This window comes from Saccopteryx bilineata, chromosome 7, assembly GCF_036850765.1.
Source record: "Saccopteryx bilineata isolate mSacBil1 chromosome 7, mSacBil1_pri_phased_curated, whole genome shotgun sequence".
NCBI classification, from domain to species: domain Eukaryota; kingdom Metazoa; phylum Chordata; class Mammalia; order Chiroptera; family Emballonuridae; genus Saccopteryx; species Saccopteryx bilineata.
The window spans coordinates 36,054,245-36,074,667 of NC_089496.1; the positions used below are offsets into that span (position 1 = coordinate 36,054,245).

Genomic DNA, 20,423 nt, shown 5'->3' on the forward strand with positions numbered 1-20,423 from the left:
AGAGGGGCAGAGCATCGCCCCCTGGTGGGCAGAGCATCGCCCCCTGGTGGGCGTGCCGGGTGGATCCCGGTCGGACGCATGCGGGAGTCTGTCTGACTGTCTCTCCCCGTTTCCAGCTTCAAAAAAAGAAAAATTAAAGCAGAATAAAGAAATGATAGAGGATGCTGGTTTGTGTGAGATTATCAAGGCAGGCTTCTCTGAGGAACCGACAGTTGCACAAGGACCTAAACGGGGAGTGGAAACAGTGTGATTGTCTGGAGAGAGTGACCCAGGTGGAGGGAAGAACAAGTACATTGGCCCTTTCTCATGCATTTATACCCGGGCACATCTTGTATGTTTATTCCACTGAACAAATATGTACTTGGTACTAAAAATATATCAGACAGGTTGTTAAGAACAACAGAGATACTGTCTCTGCCTCACAGGACTGAGTCTATCAGGGAAATCAGATATTTCATAAATGGCTTCCCACATAAATAGATATGATTTTGATAGTAGGCAGAAAAAATAGGGCACTGAGGAAACTTAGAGTGGGTTGATCTAACCTAGTCTCAGGAGGGGAGCAGAGGTCAAGAAGGTGATAATTTACCTAATATCTAAGGAATGGTTGGCAAGATAAGAGGGCAATCAAGTTCCAGAAAGGAGGAAACTGTATTTGAGAGCCAGTGCCTCTGTGCATTACGGCTTAATTCTTTAGTAAAAACTTCTGAAAAATGATATTTCAATATGCAGATTGTGAGACTATATTCAAATTTTCGTCCAAAATATAGCTGTTGAATATTTATACTTCTGAATATAAATGTTTATACAAGAATAAAAAATTCTTTCATTAATTTCAGAAAATGTGGCAGATGTAGTCTAGCTCAGCAAGATTTAGGTTATAAAATAGAATATTTGAATAAAATAAATATTGAGTAGCACACATTTATATGATTAATGATGAAATACAGGCAAATTCTTCAAATTCATTATTTTAAGAAAATAATATAAACCATGGCTGACTATTCATATCATTAGGATGGATTTAATTTACATAATCTCATTTTACAACAGACACTGATAGTCAAGACTGAGTCAAAATTTAATGTATGTATGTGATTAACTACCCTCTATCCAAAATGTGTCATATTTCTCTATTATAAATGTCAATATTCATATTACGATTATCTCATATTTCCTGATTGTCTAACATCAACCAAGCACTGGGTTAGTCTCTTACTCATATTTCATTGGAAGTTTCTGACAAGCATAATGCCTGATATCAATAACTATGTAACCAATAAATATGCAAATTAATGGCAGTAAAATTTACCTAGGCACAAAAACGTTTCCAAAACCTGAAAAAGAAAACCAAGGTAATCCAGTATAATGTAAACATGAATAAATTATTTGATATTTTAGGCCCTGGCTGGTTGGCTCAGCGGTAGAGCGTCGGCCTGGCGTGCGGGGGACCCGGGTTCGATTCCCGGCCAGGGCACATAGGAGAAGCGCCCATTTGCTTCTCCACCCCCACCCCCTCCTTCCTCTCTGTCTCTCTCTTCCCCTCCCGCAGCCAAGGCTCCATTGGAGCAAAGATGGCCCGGGCGCTAGAGTGGCTCTGGTCGCGGCAGAGCGACGCCCCAGAGGGGCAGAGCATCGCCCCCTGGTGGGCAGAGCATCGCCCCTGGTGGGCGTGCCAGGTGGATCCAGGTCGGGCGCATGCGGGAGTCTGTCTGACTGTCTCTCCCCGTTTCCAGCTTCAGAAAAATACAAAAAAAAAAAAAAAATTATTTGATATTTTAAAAGAACTTATCTTTAAATTTTTAATTAACAAAACGTCCACACTGCCACACAGAGAACTCACCCCAGCAGGCCTGACACAGCTGTCCTTCGCAACACCTGTCAATGAGGTGGGCACTCCGCCAGCATCTGGGAACCTGGCTCTTGCGGTATTCCCATTGAACAGTTAGCTGATAAGGATGCCTCACTGTTCCCAGACTGTCTGCATAAACACTATTGTTTATGTGAAACACCTGCACTCCTTCTGGGAAGCTGGAAGTTTTTTTATGTGGCAGGCAGGATGTCCATGTGACCAACCCCAATAAACACCTTGGACACCAAGTCTCTAACGGGCTCCCCTGGGGAGAAACATCATGCGCATGTCCCGGCGTGTTCACTGCTAAGGGAAAGGTGGTGTTCGTGTCACCCTTCAGGGCAGGGAGAGGGCACAGGAAGCTGCACCTGGGCGCCTCCAGACGCTGCCTCTGTCTCTGTCTCAGCTGATCAGAGGTGCGTCCTCACTGTTTCACTGTAATCAGTCTAAGCCGGGAGTACAACTGTACACTGCATGCCATGAGTTCTTCTATAAAACCTCCAAATACAGGGATGGTCTTGGGGACCCTAACACAGCAGCTTTTGCAAAATGCCAGCATCCTTACCTGCTGATATGCTGCATAGATCACATCATACAGAAACGCCTGGGGCATCTCACTTGCTCTGTGTCTGGCGCGGTCCAGTGAGTGGTCTAAGTGACCGTCGGCAGAGGGACTGACGACAGTGGACACGAGAGGTCGAATTGCTCCTGCCGCCTAAATAACAAAGAGGCAAGTAACACATTTATTTCACGTAGGAAGTATTTGGAAGTGCAATTCTGACCTCTGTATCTTATTTTTGAAAGCAGATGTTACTCATATCTTCAACAAACTACCACAAAAAAAATATGCGAACAATTGTTATTTTGGTTCATAAATCATATCATGTCAAATCAAAAACTAATCTCATGATATTATAATTGTATATACTAAGACATAGAAAACTTTCTTCATTATAGGTTCATAATCCTTGTTGCACAAGTCATTGAGGTCAAATACTAAAAAAGGATGCAAAGATATAATTGGGTATTCCCAGAAGGTGGCAGAAAGAAAAAGTATATTATGAAAGAACAAAAATGGATTATACATAAATTAATAATTAGCGTACCTTCAAAAGATTTAATTTACACATTAGATAATTAAAGAAACAGACATATTCCCTAAGATCCCTAAAATGAGACTCAATAACAAGTCACGTAACAATGAATCTATGTCTTGTTCTAATTCCTGTGAAAAGCAGTTCCCTTCATAGCATCCGTGGAATGCTCCCTCAGGCAAAATGTACATTAATATCAATTGTTTTGATAAAATCCCTGTCTCATTAATAGATGCATCTAAACTATATAAAAAAACCTTCCTATCTAAAAATTTTTATCTTTATTTTTAATATAGTCTCCCTGTAATATAGACTCAAAGGTAATCACCTTGGAGAAGGAACCCTAAAATATAGTTCCTAGAGTAGGCAGCTAACTCAAGCCTTACATTATACCCAAAATGTCCTATCCTCCATGAAACTGTTACATGGAGATTTCCGCACGTGAAGCTAATATACAAGTGCAACAAATTTGGTCTTAAGACCAAAATTCAAGCACGATAGTCCATAAATTAGCCTACAAAAAACAAGAGATTGGCTGAAAATCAAAGTTAATAGATGAATCATGTAGAGAGTTTACAAACTGTGTTACTGTTTCCAGTGACTCAGTAAAAATCTGGACCCTAGGCATAAAAGCAAAAAATGAGGAGACACCCCCCTCAGGGGTGACAGGGTGGAAGTGATGTCCAAGAAGGTAAAAGGTCAGGTAGGTAAGGAACAAGTCCCAAGAACAACTGACCAAGCCTATATATCAGGAGGGTTAGAATACTAGACTGAAAAAGTAACACATGCACACATGTATAAACACACACACTGCTTTTTTTAAAAAAAAAAATTTAAATTTCCACTGCAACTACTTATAAGTAATTTTATGCCAGGCCATGAAGTAAAAATATATTTAAAAGAGAACAGGGGACAGACTGATTGTCAACATGAGGAGCTCTGCGGTTCCCTCCGCAGAAGGACATGTCTCCATGCCCACCCTCCAGAGTGGCGGTACAGTGACCATTCACAAGGGACGAGACAGGCTCTAAGAACAGAAGGTCATGAAGCTTTCCTCAAGGGAATACTCACAGAAGACGGGAAGAGAAAAAAAAACTGATGAATTTAAAGTTATATCAGTAGAGATTATGCAATACAATGAAAGGGGAAAAAATGAAGAAAAATGAAGAGTCACAGAGAAATGGAGGTCACCATGAAGCACACCAATCAGAAGGATTACCAGAAGGTAATAAGAGTAAATTTTGTAATAGTGATAACAGAAGAAGAGAAAGAAAGGAGTATAAACATCATTCAAAGAAATGATGACAAAATTTCCCAAAGTAAAGAAAAAAATATTAATCTATACACTCAAAAAGCTCAATAATTTCCAAGTAAAATAAACACAAAGTATTTATATCTAGGCACATCACTGTAAAAATGCTGAAAACTAAAGGAAAATATCTTCAAAGCAGCAAGAGAAACGCTTTATCATTAATGGAGAACACCAATAAGATTAATGATTTATTCTAATCAGAAACAACGGAGGCCAGAGGCAGGGGAGCGATATAGTAACTACTGAAAGAGAAAGAAAGACCTGTGAAAGATTTAGAGCCCAGCAAAACGATCATTTAAATGAGAGCAAAATAAAGACTCACAGAAGACAGAAACTGAGAAAATTCTTTACTAGTAAACTCACCCTACAAGAAAAAAAACCTAAAAAATCTTCAAGCTGAAAGCAAGCAACCCCAAATAGTGATTCTAATTCACATTATAAAATAAAAGAGTACCAGCAAAGGTAATACTTAATTATTAAATAACAGAATAGATACCTATTTCTTATTTTGTTAAAACAGGTTTAAAAAGCAATTGTATAAAACAATAACTACATAATTTAATTAATCAGCCTATAACATATTGAAATGTAAAATATTTGACTAAAACAGCACAAAGGAGCAAATAGGAGAAAAGATAAGTTGGAGTAAGGAAATGACACCAAATAGTAACTTTAATATAGTAACAAATAGGCTGACCTGTGGTGGCGCAGTGCATAGAGCGCTGACCTGAAATGCCGAGGTGGCTGGTTTGAAGCTGCCAGCTTGCCCAGTCTGGACACATATCAGAAGCAACCACTAAGAGTTGATGCTTCCCACACCTCCCCCACTTCTCTCTCTCTCTCTCTTTCCTCTCTCTAAAATAAATAACTAAAATTCTTAAAAAAAATAACCTTCTACCTTAAGACACTGTCAAAATAAAGAGAAAAGTGCAGCTAAACCAGGCATAAAAAAATAAATAAGATTAGAGCAAAAATAAATGAAGTAGAGAATAGAAAACTAGAGAAAAACTAAAGCCAAACTTGGTTCTTTAAAAAGATAAACAAAATAGACAAACCTTTAACTATACTAAACAAGAACAAAAAAATCTAAAATTAGTAAGATCAGGAATGAAAGTGGTAACATTTCTACCAACCTTACATAAATAAAAAGTAATATAAGAGGAAACTATGACCAAGTATATTTCAACAAGTTTGGTAACAGATGAAATTACTTTCCCTGAAAGTCATCAATTATCAAAACTGACTCAAGAATAAAAAATTTGAATAGACAGGCCTCTACCAAGTAAGAAAACTGAATTAGAAATTTTCAAAATTTCGAGGACGTCACGAAAATGGCGCCGTGAGAAGCGCGTCCGACAGCTCTCCCCTAAATCACAACAAATTTATCAACTAGAAACAGAAAAATTTATCCTCGGAGCATTCCGGAGTTCCACACAAACTGAAAGCAAAAGGACTGTTATCACTTGAATCTGAGAGACGAGGGTGTGGAGGAAGCTACCGCAGCAGCGACGCTCATTCAAGCCGCAAGGGAGTGCGCCTGCGTGCTATCAATAAGACCACCCTCAGATGCCGATAAGAAAGAGGAAATCGAATATTATGGATACAAAAGAAAGAGAGGTAACACAAATAGATGTGGAAAAATCTATGGAGAAAAGACTTAACATATTGGAAGCCTTGGAGCTAAATGACAGAGAATTTAAAATAGAAATCTTAAAAATACTCAGAGATATACAAGAAAACACAGAAAGGCAATATAGGGAGATCAGAAAACAACTCAATGAACACAAAGAATATATTACCAAGGAAATTGAAACTATAAAAATAAATCAAACAGAAATGAAAAACTCAATTCACGAGCTGAAAAACGAGGTAACAAGCTTAGCTAACAGAACAGCCCAGATTGAAGATAGGATTAGTGAAATAGAAGACAAACAACTTGAGGCACAACAGAGAGAAGAAGAAAGAGATTCAAAAATAATAAAAAACGAGAAAGCCCTACAGGAATTGTCTGACTCCATCAGAAAGAATAACATAAGAATAATAGGTATATCAGAGGGAGAAGAGAAAAAAAATGGAATGGAGAATATACTCAAACAAATAATAGACGAGAACTTCCCAAGCCTGTGGAAGGAACTAAAGCCTCAAATTCAAGAAGCAAACAGAACACCAAGTTTTCTTAACCCCAACAAACCCACTCCAAGGCACATCATAATAAAGATGACACAAACCAATGACAAAGAAAAAATTCTCAAGGCAGCCAGGGAAAAGAAGAGTACAACATATAAAGGAAGGCCTATTAGATTATCATCAGATTTCTCAGCAGAAACTCTACAAGCTAGAAGAGAGTGGACCCCAATATTTAAAGCCCTGAAAGAGAGGAACTTTCAGCCAAGAATACTATACCCATCAAAGCTATCCTTCAAGTATGAAGGAGATATAAAAACATTCACAAATACAGAAAAGATGAGAGAATTTATCAACAGAAAGCCCCCACTCCAGGAAATACTAAGGGGGGTTTTCCAACCAGATTCAAAGAACAAAAGAAAACAACACCACAAGTAACAGCTCCACCAAGAACACAATAAAATCAAACTTAAACTGTGACAACAAAGGAAAAAAAGGGGGGAGAGGATGGAGATTAACAGTAGCAAAGGATGATGAAGTGCAGAAATACTTATAAGATAGGGTACTACAATGAATATGGTAGGTACCCTTTTCATTACTTAATGGTAACCACCCTTAAAAAAACCACCACAAAAACACTTGACTTAAAAAAGGTAGCAACAGAGGAAAGAAGTATGGAACACAAACAAACAAAAACAAATGATAGAAAAACAAAAGAGAAGAATCAAACTAGATACAAAACTAACAGAAAGCAATTTATAAAATGGCAGTAGGGAACCCACAAGTGTCAATAATTACACTAAATGTAAATGGATTAAACTTACCAATAAAAAGACACAGAGTAGCAGAATGGATTAAAAAAGAAAATCCAACTATATGCTGCCTACAAGAAACACATCTAAGCAACAAGGATAAAAACAAATTCAAAGTGAAAGGCTGGAAAACAATACTCCAAGCAAACAACACCCAAAAAAAAGCAGGCGTAGCAATACTCATATCTAATAATGCTGACTACAAGACAGAAAAAGTACTCAGAGACAAAAATGGTCATTTCATAATGATTAAGGGGAAGTTGAATCAAGAAGACATAACAATCCTTAATATATATGCACCAAACCAAGGAGCACCAAAATATATAAGACAGCTACTTATTGACCTTAAAACAAAAACTAACAAAAATACAATCATACTTGGAGACCTCAATACACCGCTGACGGCTCTAGATCGGTCATCCAAACAGAGAATCAATAAAGATATAGTGGCCTTAAACGAAATACTAGAACACCAGGATATGATAGACATCTACAGGACACTTCATCCCAAAGCGACAGAGTATACATTTTTCTCTAGTGTACATGGAACATTCTCAAGAATTGACCATATGTTGGGCCACAAAGACAATATCAGCAAATTTAGAAAAATTGAAATTGTACCAAGCATATTTTCTGATCATAAAGCCTTGAAACTAGAATTCAACTGCAAAAAAGAGGGGGAAAAACCCACAAAAATGTGGAAACTAAACAACATACTTCTAAAAAATGAATGGGTCAAAGAAGAAATAAGCGCAGAAATCAAAAGATATATACAGACAAATGAAAATGAAAATACGACATATCAGAATCTCTGGGATGCAGCAAAAGCAGTAATAAGAGGAAAGTTCATATCACTTCAGGCCTATATGAACAAACAAGAGAGAGCCGAAGTAAACCACTTAACTTCACACCTTAAGGAACTAGAAAAAGAAGAACAAAGACAACCCAAAACCAGCCGAAGAAAGGAGATAATAAAAATCAGAGCAGAAATAAATGAAATAGAGAACAGAAAAACTATAGAAAAAATCAATAAAACAAGGAGCTGGTTCTTTGAAAAGATCAACAAAATTGACAAACCCTTGGCAAGACTCACCAAGGAAAAAAGACACAGGACTCAAATAAATAAAATCCAAAATGAAAGAGGAGAGATCACCACAGACATCATAGAAATACAAAGAATTATTGTAGAATACTATGAAAAATTATATGCCACCAAATACAACAATCTAGAAGAAATGGATAAATTCCTAGAACAATACAACCTTCCTAGACTGAGTCATGAAGAAGCAGAAAGCCTAAACAGACCAATCAGCAGGGAGGAAATAGAAAAAACTATTAAAAATCTCCCCAAAAATAAAAGTCCAGGCCCAGACGGTTATACTAGTGAATTCTATCAAACATTCAAAGAAGACTTGGTTCCTATTCTACTCAAAGTCTTCCAAAAAATTGAAGAAGAAGCAATACTTCCAAACACATTTTATGAGGCCAACATAACCCTCATACCAAAACCTGGCAAGGATGGCACAAAGAAAGAAAACTACAGACCAATATCTCTAATGAATACAGATGCTAAAATACTAAACAAAATACTGGCAAACCGAATACAACAACATATTAAAAAAATAATACATCATGATCAAGTGGGATTCATCCCAGAATCTCAAGGATGGTTCAACATACGCAAAACGGTTAACGTAATACACCATATCAACAAAACAAAGAACAAAACCCACATGATCTTATCAATAGATGCAGAAAAGGCTTTTGATAAAATACAACACAATTTTATGTTTAAGACTCTCAACAAAATGGGTATAGAAGGAAAATATCTCAACATGATAAAGGCCATATATGATAAACCATCAGCCAACATCCTATTAAACGGCATAAAACTGAGGACTTTCTACCTTAAATCAGGAACACGACAGGGTTGTCCACTCTCTCCACTCTTATTCAACGTGGTGCTAGAAGTTCTGGCCAGAGCAATCAGACAAGACAAAGAAATAAAAGGCATCCATATCAGAAAAGAAGAAGTAAAGGTATCACTTTTTGCTGATGATATGATCCTATACATCGAAAACCCGAAGGACTCCACAAAAAGATTATTAGAAACAATAAACCAATACAGTAAGGTCGCAGGATACAAAATTAACATACAAAAGTCCATAGCCTTTCTATATGCCAACAATGAAATATTAGAAAACGAACTCAAAAAAATAATCCCCTTCACGATTGCAACAAAAAAAATAAAATACCTAGGAATAAACATAACAAAGAACGTAAAGGACCTATACAATGAAAATTACAAAGTATTGTTAAGGGAAATCGAAAAAGATACAATGAGATGGAAAAATATTCCTTGTTCTTGGAGAGGAAGAATAAATATAATCAAAATGGCCATATTACCCAAAGCAATATACAAATTTAATGCAATTCCCATCAAAATCCCTATGAGATTTTTTAAAGAAATGGAACAAAAAATCATCAGATTTATATGGAACTATAAAAAACCCCGAATAGCCAAAACAATCCTAAGGAAAAAGAATGAAGCTGGGGGCATTACAATACCTGACTTTAAACTATATTATAGGGCCACGATAATCAAAACAGCATGGTATTGGCAGAAAAATAGACACTCAGATTAATGGAACAGAATAGAAAGCCCAGAAATAAAACCACATATATATGGTCAAATAATCTTTGATAAAGGGGCCAACAACACACAATGGAGAAAAGAAAGCCTCTTCAACAAATGGTGTTGGGAAAACTGGAAAGCCACATGCAAAAGAATGAAACTCGACTACAGCCTGTCCCCGTGTACTAAAATTAATTCAAAATGGATCAAAGACCTAAATATAAGACCTGAAACAATAAAGTACATAGAAGAAGACATAGGTACTAAAATCATGGACCTGGGTTTTAAAGAACATTTTATGAACTTGACTCCAATGGCAAGAGAAGTGAAGGCAAAGATAAATGAATGGGACTACATCAGAATTAAAAGTTTTTGCTCAGCAAGAGAAACTGATATCAAAATAAACAGACAGCCAACTATATGGGAACTGATATTTTCAAATGACAGCTCAGATAAGGGCCTAATATCCAAAATTTACAAAGAACTCATAAAACTCAACAACAAGCAAACAAACAATCCAATAAAAAAATGGGAAGAGGACATGAACAGACACTTCTCCCAGGAAGAGATACAAATGGCCAACAGATATATGAAAAGATGCTCAGCTTCATTAGTTATTAGAGAAATGCAAATCAAAACTACAATGAGATACCACCTCACCCCTGTTAGATTAGCTATTATCCACAAGACGGGTAATAGCAAATGTTGGAGAGGCTGTGGAGAAAAAGGAACCCTCATTCACTGTTGGTGGGACTGTAAAGTAGTACAACCATTATGGAGGAAAGTATGGTGGTTCCTCAAAAAACTGCAAATAGAACTACCTTATGACCCAGCAATCCCTCTACTGGGTATATACCCCAAAACCTCAGAAACATTGATACGTGAAGACACATGTAGCCCCATGTTCATTGCAGCACTGTTCACAGTGGCCAAGACATGGAAACAACCAAAAGGTCCTTCAATAGAAGACTGGATAAAGAAGATGTGGCACATATACACTATGGAATACTACTCAGCCATAAGAAATGATGACATCAGATCATTTACAGCAAAATGGTGGGATCTTGATAACATTATAAGGAGTGAAATAAGCAAATCAGAACAAAACAAGAACTACATGATTCCATACATTGGTGGAACATAAAAATGAGACTAAGAGACATGGACAAGAGTGTGGTGGTTACCAAGGGTGGGGGGGGAGGGAGGACATGGGAGGGAGGGAGGGAGAGAGTTAGAGGGAGGGGGAGGGGCACAGAGAACTAGATAGAGGGTGACGGAGGACAATCTGACTTTGGGCGAGGGGTTTGCAACATAATTTGATGACAAAATAACCTAGACATGTTTTCTTTGAATATAAGTACCCTGATTTATTAATGTCATCCCATTACCATTAATAAAAATTTATTAAAAAAAAAAAAAAAAAGAAATTTTCAAAATTTCCCACAAAGAAAAAGTCCAGGCCAGATGGCCTCATGTGTTAATTATAGCAAACATGTGGGAGTTTACTTACACCAATTCCTCACATTATCCCCCCCAAAATAGTAAAGAACACTTCGCAACTCATTTTATAAGACAAATATTCCCCTAATACAAAAACCAGACAAAGACATAACAAAAAAAAACAACAACTGCATAACTATATTTCTGATGAATATAGTTATAAAAAATTTCAACAAAATACTATTAGACAAAATTTGGCAACATATAAAAAGTATTATGCACCATAATCAAGTGGAATTTATCCAGGAATGCCAAATATGTTCAACATACTGAAATCGATTTAATATACCACATTAATAGAATAAGGGACAAAATGAATGGATATCTCCACAGATACGGAAAAAGCACCTGAAAAAAATCCAACAGTCCTTCACGAAAAAAAAAAAGCACACGACAAATTAGAATCAAAAGAGAACTTGCTCACCCTGACAAAGGACATCTATGAAAACCCACAGTCAACATCATACTTAATGATAAAAGTGTCAATGTTTTTCCTTTAACATTAGAACATAACAAGGATGTCCACTGTCACCACTTATATTCAATACTGTACTAGAAGTTCTAGTTGAGGCGACTAAGCAAGAAAATATAATAAATGGCATCCCAAAAAAGTAAAACTATCTCTACTTCGAAATGACAGGATCTTGTCTATAGAAAATCCTAATGAGTCCACTAAAAACTATCAGAACTAATAAACAATTCAGCAAGCATGCAGAAAACAAGTTCAATATATAAAAATGAACTGCATTTCCATATGCTATCATTAAACAATCCAAAAATTAAATTAAAAGATCATTACAACAGCTTCAAAAAGAACACTTGGGGATACATTAAACAAAAATAGTGCAAAACTTATACTCTAAAAACTATCAAACATTTCTCAGCTCTATGTAAGGGCCATCCACTCTCCCCACCTACCGGCAAACATTCCCTCCTAGGTACTTCTCTGTAGCAATAGACTTCTTTCTCTCCTACCTCATCAATTTTTATTCCATTACTACATTGCCTCCATTAGAATACAAGCATTCTGTTACATCTCCCACAATTAAATCAGCCCTCTTTCGACCACGTGTCTTCCTCCAACGAATACAAATTTCTCCAAATTTAAAGCAAAACTCTTTGAAAGAATTACCTGTGCTACTCCATATCTGCAATGTTTCTCTCCTCCCAGGCTCTCTGGAATCTATTTCAACCTCCATAACTCCACACAAGTGCCTTTACCAAAGTCGCCAATGCCAAATCTAACAGACAGCTCTTTGTCTCCTTGAGATCACTTGTTCATTTGGCTTTCACTAAACAAACCCTCCCACCTTCCCATTCGAAATCCTAGATCTTTATATTTTCATTCTAAACAGTAAAAAATGTTCCAGAGCTCAGACCTCAGACTTCTCTAGCTACACTCATTCTTAAGGTAACCTCAGAGAGTCCGATGTGGCTTCAAATACCATCTATATAGGGCAACCAAATCTATATATCCAGCCTAGAATTTTCTCTTGAACTCTGGACTTGTATAACCAAATACCTGCTTAACATCTACACTCAGATCAAAACACACATCTCGACTGTAACATACTGAAATCAAAGTTTTGGTTTTACCCACACCACATACCCTAAAGCTGCTCCTCTATAGACTTCCCCGCCTACATAAATGTCCACTCTGTGCATCCAGTTATTCTTACCGAAATCCTTGAAGGTCAGCATTGATCCCCCTCTTCATACTCCATAGCCAATCCATCAGCAAGCCCATCAGCTTCAAGAGATCCCAAATCTCCCCACTTTCAGTGCCTCCACTGTTATAATCAAAGCCCCATCCTCTCTCCTCAGACCCCAAACAAAAATCAAAGGCAATAAAGGAAGACATTACTAATTTTGACATTAAAATAAAAAATGCTTGTTCATCACAAAATAGGATATATTTTAAAAAAGAAAGACTGGGAGAAAATAGTTATGAAGCATATATGAGTCATAAAGTATATATTAGTATTCAGAATAACTCCTACAAATCAGTATTTATTTTAACAATAAAAACAGGAGCAAAAGACTTACATGGGCAATTTAAAGCCCATTAATATATTTTTAAAATGCTCAATTATTAACAAAATGCTAACTTCAACCACAAAGAGAAAGCATTTTATACTAATGGGATCATGAAAAAATAAGTCTAAAAATACAAAGTAATGGTGAAAATGTAAGGCAACTCACACTTTCATTAAACACTATTGGTAAAAATGCAATTTGATGTAAGTTTTAAAAATAATTTGGCCCTGGCTGCTTGGTTCAGTAGCAGTGTTGGCCCCAGCATGTGGATGTTCCAAGTTCAATTCCCAGTCAGGGCACACAGAAAGCAACCATCTGCTTCTCTACCACTCACCCCTCCCCTTTCTCTCTCTCTCTCTCTCTTCCCCTCCTGCAGACATGGCTCAATTGGTTAGAATGCATCAACCACGGCACTGAGGATGGTTCCGCAGAGCTTCCCCTCAGGTGCTAGAAATAGCTCAGTTGCTGGCATGGCTCCAGATAAGCAGAGCATCTGCCCCAGGTGGGGGTTGCCAGGTGGATCCTGGTTGGGGCACATGCAGGAGTCTGTCTCTCTATCTCCCCTCCTCTCACTTGGAAAAGAAGATTCATTAAAATGAAATAAAATTCAACATCATCTGGTAAAGCTGATAACCTAAATATATCTTGACTCCAGAAAAATCCTTGCCCTACCTGCATCAGACGATACACATAACAATGTTCATGCAAACTATGTTTGCATTAGCAAAAAAAAAAAAAGTTCAACTGCAAATAGATAAATTGTGGTATAGTGATCATGAATGAACTACAGCTGCACAGATTTATTTCCCCAAATATGTTGTGCAAAACGAAAGTGCCGTCAAGATACATGCAAAACATAAGAAAAATCATACAAATAAATGTTAACTACATGTCGATTATACCTCAAAAATTAAATTTTAAAACAAATACAAACATAACAAATATTCACTAGGGATACATGCTACAAAACTAAAGAAAAAAGCAAGAGGGCAATTAAAACAAAGCGTAGTGTTTCTCCATGTGGGAGGAGCAAGTTAGATCAGGGCACGGACACAGGTTCATAGTGACCAGTAACGTTTTATTTACTAGACCAGGTGGGAGATGTGGAGGTGCCCAAAGGTTTCTGCATGTTTTCAGTATTTTTAAAAATAAAATTCCTAAAATGTATATTTATGGACTCATAGTTTTTGATTATTAAAAACTAATTTCTCAAGACCAGAAATCATACATATTTGAGAAGTCATGGTCGAATGGGTAAATTTCAAGAATCAGTAGGTCCTCGTCTATGAAATCCAAAAGATCACTTAGAAAGTAGTGCAATATGAAGACAATTGAAAACACAAGGTGACTACCAGTTTCCAGGGTCTTACTAAGTAAGCAAAGGGCCTAGGGAAAGGATCATAAGTGAAAATCACTCCTGTGCTGACCCTTCTTTTCTCTGACTACAGATACAGAGAAAGACGCTAATGCTAACAGACATGCTCTCCACATCTATTTCCACGGGAAGGGACATCTGTTCCAACACAAACATGCAATGAATCCTCACTTACATGATCTTTTTTGAAATTCAAAGCATCAAATTATAGCACGAGTATGGACAAAGACAGTTCCTCACAAATACAGTGATCTGGGAAGTCTGTTATATGAAGCGTGATTCCCAAGTTATCAAATACAATGTCTCCTTTGGAATTAGCATAATAAGCCCTGAATAGAAGCTTACCAGCTCAGCACCACCGTGATTACTTGCCTCTCAGGCTAATCTATCAAAGTATTTCCACATGTCAATGCATGGAAATTATCATAGATATAAATCATACAGTGTGGGATAATGAGTCCCATCTCTATTGTTTACTTTCTAAAAGCAAAATTGAACAATACTTATCACCCATCCACACAGCAGGTGCTAACACGCATTCCTCCTCAGGCATCTGCATTCAGGCTAATTATGACAACGTACAAGAGAAATCCTCCGACCCTGTAATTATAATTTCAGTTAGCTGAGTTCTCTTTATGAAAAACAAAGACTACTTAATAAATATTTACAGAATAGCATCTTCAAAGCTAATCATTAACAATTAAAAGATTTTGAATATTTTATAATAGAATATTTTCAATCTCTGTTTCTGAGAAATTAAAAGAATCTATTATTCATTCAATATAGTAATATAGGTATTTTAGGAAAACCTCTGTCCAAGTTACTATGTCACTGCAAAACTCCCCTTAAAGTAAATATGCAGAAAAAAAAAAAATAAGGAGCCCCCCACTTTACATATTAGGTAGGAGAAAATGTAGGTTTATAATTTTTCTTATGGAATAATACAATAATTAATAAAAAAAATACAAGAATAAACTGTGATTTACATACTCCTAACTGTAAATCTACTTTTGCCCCACCCTGCAGTGAACTTTAATTCCTGGAAGTTAAACTAGTAACATTTAATTTAAATCTAATGGGATCAGGTATATTACACTTGGATACATAAGCTTTATTTCAGTTTAATCCCTAGATATACTCATCTTGCCTTGATTCATCCCTTCTCCAACTTCATCTTAAAGTAATTCAGTGAACAGATATACAGGTTTTGGTAATTTCAAGTCACGTAGTAAAACAAAAGCTTTTTTTAAAAAGTATCTTCTCCAGTATCAGAACCTGATCAAGTTTCACCTTGTACATGTCAGTCAGGGAATAATTCAGCACCTTCTCCAGACATTTAAATCTTTGTCACTATAAGCCTAAAATCCCCACCAAATTGTAACTCACTTCTTAGAGCTAGGACTTAACTCAGCACCAAAGTGCCTCTCCAATAAATAATGACAGGAGATCCAATGACCCAGGAGAGCTCACTACCCGAACCCCATGCAGAACTTAACTCTGACCCTCAGCACCTTGCCAACGATGAAACTTTCCAACAGGGATTAAGTACAAGAGAGTATTAGCTATGGTTGCTTCTACCTAGTGTCAAATTTCCAAATCCAGTCAATATCTGCAAAGTGATTTTCCATCTCTATTTTAGAACACGCCCAGAATATACTGCATAAAGTCAGAAAACTGAGTAGCGGGGAAGTTCCTTCTCCCTGGTATACATACACTAAGCTGCATAGCAGTTCCAAAGTGCTATCAATCACTGATAAATATAGTCATGATGCAGAATCCAAAGAGATCACATACAAACACACCCACACACCGCATGTCAGTTTCTGGTTATTATATAATTTCAATTTCTCTTTATAAGATGACTCAAAAATTTTCTAACTAAAAACGTGTTAATGTTTAAGGAAGAAATATATATTCTTCTTATATAAGAAATGATGACTGCATACACCTTTGATATTAAGTCCTCTATAAGATTCTACCACTATTAAGAAACAAAATATCCACAGCAATTTTAAAACTGACATTATACTCAACTCCTCACTAAATTATAAAGACAATTATTTACCTTAAAAAAGGAAATAAGGTGTATTGGGCAGATAAAATATATTATGCTCACTTTGTTAAAGATGGCACTGCCCACGTGGAAGCCTGTCGCCCAGGTGATAATATTAGTTGCCCTTCTTGCTTGGGATGGGCGTGATTATATTAATGTGTGTTAGGGAGGGCTTTCGCGCCAAAAGGTTTTAAAAGGAGAGATCACGTTGTTCCGGAGAAGAGTGATTACGTTCTAGGAAGAGCCCATGGAGAGAGAGCAGAGAAAGGCCACATGGAGGAGAAGAGAAGCAGCCAAGATGGCAGAGTGCTGAAGGAGAAGCCAGTTTGTGCAGAGTTTGTGCAAAAAGAAGGTGATGGGGAACAGAGGTGAATAAGGCTGGTGAGCTAGAAACCTTTGATTCTAGGAAACTCGGATGAGTCAGTGGCTTTGGGAGCCCTGAATGGAAAGGGAAGAGTTTTCCCACTGTGTGTATTTCTTGCCCACCAGGTTCAAGCTAGGATTAAAGCTAATGGCCCACCAGTTATTGGCTCTGTTGTTTCATTACCATCCATCCAAATCAAATGCGAACCTGCACTGGCCAGGCGGCTGTGATGGTGGCCGTGGCTACTGGCTTTACAAGGTGGTGATCATTTCACAATCTATGTAAGTCATTATGGTGTACATCTTACACTTATTTAGTGCTTTATATTAATTATATCTCAATAAAATGGCAGAAACTGAAAAGAAAGAAGGATAAAATCATGTGTAGTACTATGATTAATTATGGTCTAACCCTGTAAGTTTATTATCTCCTACATAACTGATGTTGAGGTTGGGGATATAAACAAGAATGCCATTAACCATCACACAGCACCCATGACAACCTTCCACAACAAAGAATTATCGTACCCAAAATGTCAGTCGTGCCAAGCTTGAGAAACCTTGTGCCATATCAATATTCAAATACAGAAAGATATTCTGATGTGCAGCTGCTCTCAGATGCAAAAATCCCTGTTGCTTTAAATATTAGAAAACAACCCAATACAAGAGGTAAGTATAAGGGACCTGGTTTTATGAGCATTCATTAAGATGTATCATAAATAGTGCCCAAAGGGTCCCAGGCAATTAGAACTCTTAGAAAAATACTATTTCCATCAGTAGGTCTGCAGAGAGGCAAGAAAGTTAGTGTCTAAACTGTAGTATCACAAAACATTGGAGGGGTGTGGGGGTGGGGAGATCAGGACTACAGGGATTTTGGGAGAAGACATGTTGAGGCCAACTGTCTGAGAAAGGGAGGAAAAATAAAAGTACACAAAATACATGTCTTTTAATGGTTCACACACTATCCAATCAGTTAGATTCAGTCAACCCAGTTCCCTAAGCATTTATAACCACTTCCACTTTCCATCTTACCTCGCATAGATAAGCTATCATCACTCAACTCTATCATAACTGTAGTTTCTGAACTAAGTTCACTTCCCTAAAACTATTCTTGTAATCTAGGGGTAGTCAACCTTTTTATACCTACTGCCCACTTTTGTATCTCTGTTAGTAGTAAAATTTTCTAACCGCCCACCGGTTGCACAGTAATGGTGATTTATAAAGTAGGGAAGTAACTTTACTTTATAAAATTTATAAAGCAGAGTTACAGCAAGTTAAAGCATATAATAATAATTACTTACCAAATATTTTATGTCGAATTTTCGCTAAGTTTGGCAGAATAAATCTTTATAAAACAACTTACTGTAGTTAAATCTATCTTTTTGTTTATATTTTGGTTGCTCCACTACCACCCACCATGAAAGCTGGAATGCCCACTAGTGGGTGGTAAGGACCAGGTTGACCACCACTGACCTAATCCATCAACCAAACCCACAAACAGTCACATTTATAAAATTTAAATCTGATCATGTTATTCCCTGCAGAAAATCAATGACTCCCTATAATCTACAGGATAAAAGTCAAGGAAAGAGGTCATGGAAGATTATTGGATTCTGACCTACACATGATTCCATACACACTGGAAAAAGAGTGGTTCTGTTCAGTTGGAGGTTAAATGTAAAAAGTCTGGAATTCAAGAGAGAAAAACCCAAGAATGAGATAGATATTTGAGAAATAACAGTGTGTCTATGAGAGTTAAAATAGATATCAGCAAATGCACTGTTTTAAGTTATGTTTAAATATTGAAAGATATAAAATTTAAAAAAATAATAAAATAGGACAAATTACATTTAAAGAAGTATCAATGGAACTCCTAGAAATTAAAAATATATATATTAGAATTTTTAAAATCCTTAAATACAAGATTAGGTAGAGCTAAAAAATGAATGAAATAAACACTGAAATTACCCAGGAGGCAGTCCACAAAATAATAAAAATAAAGAAAATGGAAAATAAAAATATGTCAGGAGACACGAGGACAGGATAAGAAGGTCAATCATACATACAGTGATCCATTAAGAGAAAGGAGACAAGCTGTGCAATAGGAACTGGGGCAGAATCAATATTCAATTATAAAATGGTTGATAGCTTTCCAGAATTGATAAAAAATATATGAATCATAAAATTTATAAAGGACAATAAATCCAAAACAAAATGAGAAAAATAATCCTTAGCTAGATGCATCATAAAGACAGTGCCCAATATCTATGAAAAATAAATCATAAGATATATTATATCAATCAAAGAGAAAAGGCAGATTTCTTTCAAGAGATGAAAGTAGATTGGTTAGTCACCTTCTCAAAAGCTGGACAAAAGCCAGGAAATAATGATCTAGTATATATCCTCCTCAAAGTATTGGGGGGGGGCTGTAGCCTTAGAATTTTATATTCAGACAAACTATTATCAATTGTAAAAAGAATAACACTAAAAGGATTTCACTGCTGGTCCTATGGTGGTCATATCAAATCTGTAGAGTTCAAGAATGGTGTATACACAATGAAGGGAAACTGTGTCCTGATGATACTTTCAGGTTCTGTATGTAGGCAACTCAATCATCAGCCTAAAGTTTGGTCATTTAGTCTCTTGAGGTAATAATCCTCATGAATTGTTTTGAATTGTTTACAATATCACACTTCTCTCTAGCATGTTTACCACCTAAGGGGCTGTCACACTGTGTAGCTTAGTTAGAAAATGACTTATCTGAATGAGAACTTTTGGTAGAGCTTGAAAATTAGGGGCTAAGAAAAGAAGAAAATCAGTTCAGGGGCTAAGAAAAGAAGAAAATCAGTTCTTTTTCATAAAAGAAAAGTTAAGAGACCAAAGGAGTTCAAAGAAATCCATGAAAAACAAATTGTGAAGTGCCTTTGACTAAGCAGCCATCACTCATTGGCCAATGGTTATAAAAGATGCCAATACATCCCACCAATGTAAGAACTTCAACCATGAGTACAAGTCTCTATTAATTGCATTTATGTTTTTATGATTAGAACAGTATGAGGGTTGGCAGGAAGTAGTGCCTGGATTTTCTGAGGCTATTGGATCACTATCTTAACCATTAAAAAGAACTTTAGAATAAGCAAAGTGTATTTGAGTGTCTCCAAAAGAAAATGTTGTTTAGAGCAGGCCCTTCCAGAGTAGCTCGCTCTAATCTTTCACTGCCTTTGAGCTCTTTCATAGCTCTTAGAAGTTATAGAAAACTGATAGCA

At 36.6% G+C, this 20,423-nt stretch overlaps 1 protein-coding gene across 2 annotated transcripts in view; it reads right to left on the bottom strand.

Annotated features, from left to right (window-relative positions):
* The window catches only part of CRPPA (CDP-L-ribitol pyrophosphorylase A), a 223,323-nt gene that overhangs the window by 186,502 nt on the left and 16,398 nt on the right, over positions 1–20,423 (bottom strand). For both annotated transcript variants that reach the window (XM_066238591.1, XM_066238590.1), the window contains exon 3: positions 2,418–2,567. In XM_066238591.1, coding sequence (XP_066094688.1) covers positions 2,418–2,567 — 150 coding nt within the window. The remainder of the gene's footprint in view (positions 1–2,417; positions 2,568–20,423) is intronic.